Source organism: Engraulis encrasicolus, chromosome 13 (assembly GCF_034702125.1).
Source record: "Engraulis encrasicolus isolate BLACKSEA-1 chromosome 13, IST_EnEncr_1.0, whole genome shotgun sequence".
Classification (NCBI taxonomy): Eukaryota; Metazoa; Chordata; class Actinopteri; order Clupeiformes; family Engraulidae; genus Engraulis; species Engraulis encrasicolus.
Window position 1 is genome coordinate 27,598,183 of NC_085869.1, and position 7,528 is coordinate 27,605,710.

General features: G+C 45.6%; 1 protein-coding gene across 1 annotated transcript in view; it reads left to right on the forward strand.

Moving 5' to 3' along the window:
• The first annotated feature begins 292 nt into the window (after positions 1-292).
• col8a1a (collagen, type VIII, alpha 1a) overlaps positions 293-7,528 on the forward strand; it is an 8,435-nt gene continuing 1,199 nt past the window's right edge. Inside the window, exons 1-2 of the mRNA XM_063214539.1 lie at positions 293-518; positions 6,532-7,528. The exon at positions 6,532-7,528 is cut by the window's right edge and continues 721 nt beyond it. Of these exons, the coding sequence (XP_063070609.1) occupies positions 416-518; positions 6,532-7,528 (1,100 nt within the window). The 5' untranslated portion in view covers positions 293-415. The remainder of the gene's footprint in view (positions 519-6,531) is intronic.

Below are 7,528 nucleotides of genomic sequence, written 5' to 3' on the forward strand. Positions count from 1 at the left end.
AGTGTTTGACTAATTAAACAGTTCATTGGTTCATGACTTTATTGATTCTTTCCTTCATCCCTTTCACCCTCTGATTCTCAAGGTGACTCTCTCGTTGATTCTGTAGGCTATGTTGGCTGCCTTGGCTACCATTGATGAATTGACTGATGAATTGACCAATTCATTGACAAAATTATTCATCCATTGGTTCATTGATGGATTCATCCATTTTTCCCTGCTTTTTACCCTCTGACTCCCTCCCCCCGACTCTCTCTCGCTGGTGCTGTAGGCCATGTCGGCTGCGTGGCTCCTAGTGGCGTTGGCTCTGCAGCAGGTGTCGGTGCTGCCCCCTGTCTCAGCGGGGGCATACTACAACCACAAGGCCCACCCCCAACAGCACCTGCCACAGCACCACCCACAGCAGCAGCATCCCCAGATGGGGGCGCATTTGGGACACATGGGGGGCAAGGAGAAGGCCTACATGCAACACTACGGACACTACAGGAAAGATCTGCCACACATGCCACACAAGGAGAAGGGTAAGAGAACACAGTCACACACACACATGTACGCTCACACACACACACACACACACACACACACACACACACACACACACACACACACACACACACACACACACACACACACACACACACACACACACACACACACACACACACACACACACAGACGCACACAATTTTGCGATTTGTGGGAAAACACACTTGTAAAACCTGCCATCTCAAATTTTAAGGAAGATACTAGGGCAAGTTGTTGCCCATGAGAACCATCTGAGAAGCGATTGAGAAATACTGAACACTTCTCTCTGAGACTATATTTACAGTACACAATATTAATAGTATGACTGGCCGTTATTGGTTAAGCCCAAATAAACCAAGAGGTTGCTAATTCAACTCCAAACCCACCAGTGCTTTCCCCCATCCTCCTCCTTGACTGAGGTACCCTGAGCATTGTACCATCCCGCCGCACTGCCCCCTTGTACCAGTGAGGCATAAATGCAATTTAATTGTGAGCAGTGAGCATTGTGTGCTGTGTCGTGCTGTATTACAATGACAATGGGAGTTTCCCTGGTGGGCTTTCACTTTCGGTTTCACAATAGAAAGAGCTATCGACATGAAAAGACCTTTCACGTCAACACGTCAACACCTACAATAAATACCGATCTCCTTTTCATTATCAGAATGTCATACACCATGCCAGCACACAACACACAGAAGGCATGTTCAGGCCAACAGAGAACCATACCAATGCGTTTCTGCACCTAATCTTGAACCAACTGGCGTGTTCACGTTGCAAATCTGAGTGTTCAAGAACTGTAAATTTGGTTTGCCATGCCAACCAACAAATACTTTTCTCTCCGAAAACCATGACAACAACGCGGACGTCAGTAGGTTCATCCGGGTAACATAAAGTCACATTTGGAAAAGTTCGGAGCCATGTATTATAAACGTGGGTGGTTTCGCAGGTAAGCACTTTAGTGCCCGGGCACCGTTGGCCTGAAAACAGTAAGGGATCACAAGAGGATGACACAATGCTGAGAGCACAAGAGAAAGTCATAACCAGAACTCATCCATATCCTAACTCCAACACCACAACTCCTCCATCTCCTATAACTCCAACACCACAACTCATCCATATCCTAACTCCAACACCACAACTCCTCCATCTCCTAACTCCAACACCAGAACAGTCGCTCCATCTCCTAACTCCAACACCATAATAGCACTTTCGTTTTATATAGCGCCTTTCAAAACACCCAAGGTCGCTTCACAGGGTATCGTGTAGGAAAGTGTGAGTGTGTGTGCGCGTCAGTGCGTGAGCGTGTGTGTGAGTCCATGTAAGTGAATGTGCTAGTGGAACTAGCAGCCATAAGCCTCCAGGAGGAGATGTGTCTTAAACATGGTCAGTGAAGAGGCATTCTGGATGTGATCGGGCAGATTGTTCCAAAGAATAGGAGCAGCAACATGGAAGGCTCCGTCACTGGTGGCCTCTGTCACTGGTACGAGGGACGATCAGCTGGCCCTTGGAAGAGGACAGCAGGGATCATAGGGGTGAAGGAAGTCTATGAGGTAGTGGGGTGCCAGACCATGCAGGGACTTGAAGGTTAGGAGGAGGACTTTGTAGATAATGCGTGACTTGCTGGGGAGCCGGTGAAGCTGCTTGGGGGTGATGTGCTACCACAACTCCTCCATCTCCTAACTCCAACACCACAACTCCTCCATCTCCTAACTCCAACAGCACAACTCCTCCATCTCCTAACTCCAACAGCACAACTCCTCCATCTCCTAACTCCAACTCCAACAAAACTTCTCCTCCATCTCCTAATGAATTTCCCATAACAGAATGGAATATCACCATTACCACGGTACAATGTCATGTCCATTCCCATAACAGGATGTCATACTAGTAACATTACAGAATGTCACACCCATAAAACACACTCAAATCCTAATACCGTAACAGAATGTCATGCACATTGTCATTTTTAAAATATATAACAATTAGGGTTAAACATAGTCAAATACTGTATTTGTAAGTTAGGGCTATTATAAGCATAGGATTCCACAGCATGTAGATGTTATGGCGTCAGTGACCCCATGGCCTAGGCGGAGGTTTGCACTCTCTGAGTGCTTCTAGTTATAACTTATTCCATAACCATAACAGAGTGCCATGTTCATTGTTACAACAGAATCCAATACCACAACAGAATGCCATATCCCCATTGTCATAACACAATGTCATATCAATTACCAATTAACAAAATGTCAGATTGCCAATACCATAACAGATTCCATTACCATAAAAGAATGTTGCATTACCATCACCAAAAGATATCATACAATACCATAATATCCATTACCAGAACAGACTGCCATCACTTCCTTTACAGAATGTCATACATTAGCCTACCATAGCAGAATATAACATCACCATTAAAATTATTTTATGAACATTACCGGAAGTCATATTATTACCATGACCAGTTGCCAGATCCCATTGTCATAAAATAATGACATATTCACATCACCGTAACAGAATGCCATGGCTTTTATTATCACCATTCAGTCATTGCCATAACAGAAGTCATATCCTTCACCATTTTCCCATGACCACACCACAATGCCATGATAACACTATATCAGGATGACAGATCTTCATTCCCATCACAGTAGTCAGTACAATAACAGTACAAAATAAGCCATCTCAATATCATAACATATTATAATACAGCATGACCATAGCAGCACAACATATTCCCTTTATTCCTTCAAATATGTTAACAGACAGCACATGCTTTTTTTTTACATAAACAGAGCAGGCTCCCTAAAACAGATATTGTAAAACATTTTCCACAAAAAAGCCCGTCAGAATGGTGATTTTGTATTCATCCACATGGCGTGTAAAGGGGGGCGAAACGTCTGTCTGTCTGCCATGCTAACCCAGTATTAAAACTGCAAGAAATTGATCTGGGAGTGCGGCTTTTTTACCATACGTGTAAAGGGGAACAAAATATTTAAATGGACTAAAAAAGGAAATTGTCAAGGCCTAAAACGATGCATGCAACCGCATGCGACCGAGTGCACATAGCCAACTTACTTTAGAATGACTGGAGCACTTTGCATGATACTGGAGGTATCATCTAGGGTGCAGAGAGCTCTTTTTTTGACTCTAACACAAACTCAACATGGATGTACGGAAGATCACCCCTTGAGGTTTTGTCAATATTGCACCCTAAGTATGTACGCGCCTGCAGACTTTGTGAATGGTGCTCTAAATTGCTTGCCATTATTGGCATTGTACCTGCATACAAGTAACCAAACCCTTAGAGGGAGCCTCTTCCCTACTGCAGTTAATCTACTAAACTCACTGAACCTTACCACCCGCCTTCAACATCCCAGTTCTAATATATTCATAATGTATATAGGCCTACTTAACAGTTACAACAATATGGCGGTTTATGTGCTAAACACTGTGGCCCATTGAACTTTCACAACGCTCTCCACATTCTTGTTTCTACAGTATTTAGTATAGTACATGAGTAAAGAGTAGTATAACGGAGCAGACTGACAATACAGCCTCTTCCCTCTAGGTCCCATTAAGTCCTCCATAATCCCATTTCAATATACAATATTCATGCATAGTTCATAATTTAATTTACACATTATAAGGTTTATACTATTTATACTGTTTTGTATTTAGACATTTTGCAAGATATGGAATTAAATGTCTGTCTTGCTACATCAACATGAGGCCACAAGCACAAGGATAATGGAAACTAGATTGCATTCTCACAGAAAATGCTGGAAGCGGGCTTGCCTTTTGGGGCAGAGATGAGCAGTTTTATTTTTGATATCTCTATCCCTAAATTAAAAACAAACTACTATTGAGAAAACAAAGCTAAAATAAATGTTGGAAAAAATCCATCCACCCAGTCAGAAGTTATGGGCCAAACAATTCAGCCATCTTGGATTCAGCCATCTTGAAAGTGTTGTAGCTCCGCGTTTTGGGGATATACTAAATGACATACATGGTATTTTGAATTGACTAAGGAACACTGCATATGATATAATTTTGAAAATCAACATGGATCCGAGTGGGATTCGAACTCACAACCTCCATATCTGTAATCCAGCACCTTTGCCATTGATACTAAATGCCATACATGGTATTTGAAGTTGGCTAAGGAACACTGCATATGATATAATTTTGAATATCAACATGGGTCAGAGTGGGATTCGAACTCCCAACCTCCATATCTGTAATCCAGCACCTTTGCAATTGATACTAAATGACATACATAGTATTTTAAAATGGCTAAGGAACACTGCATATGATATAATTTTGACAATCAACATGGGTCCGAGTGGGATTCGAACTCACAACCTCCATATCTGTAATCCAGGACCTTTGCAATTGATACTAAATGACATACATGATATTTTAAGTTGGCTAAGGAACACTGCATATGATATAATTTTGAAAATCAACATGGGTCCGAGTGGGATTCGAACTCACAACCTCCATAACTGTAATCCAGCACCTTTGCCATTGATACTAAATGACATACATGGTATTTTAAGTTGGCAAAGGAACACTGCATATGATGTAATTTTGAAAATCAAAATGGGTCCGAGTGGAATTCGAACTCCTAACCTCCATATCTCTAATCCAGCACCTTCACCATTGGGCCAAGCAGCTGCCTGCCAAAAGCATTTCAGCAAGACAATATCAGATTGCATTGAAGAGCCGAACAATAGGCTTCTAGAACTGTAGTGCAGCTGCTCGTTAGAATAGAATGTTGAGAGAAAGTGACAGTTGAGATGGAACACTTTATTGGCAGCACCTGTTGTGATTATATGGCAGTTAGTGTGGTGCTGTAAGGCAGAGGGCAGAATCAATATCAATTTAGCTTATCATTGTAAAACAACAAAAAAGAATTGGCACATATCCTGCACACAGATTGGAGTCATATGTGTGATCTTTCTAACAGTCTTTGAATGAAGTTTATAGGTTAAACGGTTCAGTCACAAATGGACCTCTTGTGGAACATGTGCTGACCTCTTCAAAAAGGCACTTCAAGAGCCAATGGGAAAAGCCATTGGGCCAGCCCTGCCGTTTTTACACACCTGCCATTTAAAAAGTAATGGGAGTTGGGACATGAAACCTTCACAGTTTGGAGACATCTCATAAAGCTCGCTAACAACGCGTCAACTAAACTTCTAGGTGAAAGTGTTGATGTTTTATGATCAAAAAAGCCTCCTACACTCTGATCTGTAGAGTGGGACGGGACTCTGTCTCTGAAGGTTCTACCATTGTTTTCAATGGGGACCCAAATTTCCCCAAATTGCCAAAAACGGAAAAAACGACAAGAGACACGGACACGCTATATCAGTACAAATGATCTCCAAGCTGAGCCGGTCGTTTTAGTGTTTGAACTGTGTCTTTATCTCGAAAGGCCTAGGAGGAGATCCATTTTCTATTTTTACTGCCCTGCACAAGAGAATCAAGCAAGCATAATAATAAACGTACTTAAAGATTACTAGAATCGGGCCTTGCTCTGCAAGCCCGCTTAATAACCCCTTATCTCCTGAAGTCCAGACCCCTCATCGTCACCACTGATGCTTCTGTTGTCCTTATGCTTTCCTTTGGCTGGAGCCTGATCACTGATGTTTTCCTCACCCTGATATTCCTGGTGTTTTCTTGTCCCACTTTTGGTCCTTAACCCAGTAAGGCACAGTCTAGCTGTTACCAGAAGAGCAATGGTCAAGCCTCAATATATTACTGAAGGTCCTGTGTACTGTCATAATGGTGTAGTTCTATGTTAGTAAAGGTTTTTAACCCCTTAGCGCAGCACTATGGCTCTCTGTAATGTCATAGCAATGTTGTTATGACTTAGTTAAGCATTTTCAGCAAGTGAATAAGGTCGCCGGCGACCCCAGCTGCAGTAAGAGGCTACGTTACTGTGTGTGTTAAGTGTGTTAAGGGGATACTCACTGATGTCTTGCCCTTGTCTCTCATCCCTTGTAGGTATGACCCTTCCCCAGGGAGAGGTGGGTATTCCCCAGGGTGAGCCTGGCCCTGTTGGACCCCCGGGTCCCGCTGGTCCCCCCGGCCCTGCCGGACCTCCCGGCCCTGCAGGAAATGGAGTCCCAGGAGCATCTGGAAAGCCTGGTCCCCCAGGACCGCAAGGAAATGCCGGCATCGGAAAGCCAGGATTTCCAGGAATGGCGGGAAAGCCGGGTGCTCCCGGTCTCCCCGGACAACCAGGAGACCAGGGCCCCAGTGGCGGAGAGGGACCAGAGGGGCCGGTTGGACCTCCCGGAGCCACGGGGCCTCCCGGACTGCCGGGAATCGGGAAGCCTGGAGGACAGGGCCTGCCCGGGGCACCTGGAATGAAAGGTGAGCCGGGACACAAGGGACTTCCAGGGCTTCCTGGACTGCCCGGACCTAAAGGGGACAAGGGGATCGGCATGCCTGGGTTGCCCGGACACAAGGGGCTCGTGGGACCCCCTGGACGGCCCGGACAGGGCGGACTTCCCGGTATCGGAAAACCGGGAATGCCAGGAATCCCAGGTCCACCCGGAGCACCAGGAAAACCAGGAGCAGTTGGAGAACCTGGACCATTCGGCCCTGTAGGACCAGAAGGACCTCAGGGACTACCTGGACCAGACGGGATCGGAAAACCCGGATTGGATGGCCTTCCGGGACAGCCTGGTCCTCAGGGCGGCAAGGGACTACAAGGCCCCCCAGGCTTGCCTGGAAAACCTGGACTGCCAGGGATCGGAAAACCGGGATACCCAGGACCAAAGGGAGATAAGGGCATGGGAGGCCAGCCGGGCGCCGTTGGGCCAAAGGGAGAGAGAGGTCCAGTAGGCCCACCAGGATCTCTGGGCCAGCCTGGACCTATGGGACCCCCAGGACCACCAGGTCGACTGGGGCCTCCTGGAGGCATCGGCGTGCCGGGTCAGAGAGGTGAAGGAGGACCCGTGGGGCAGAAAGGCGAACCCGGAGGTATGGGAGAACC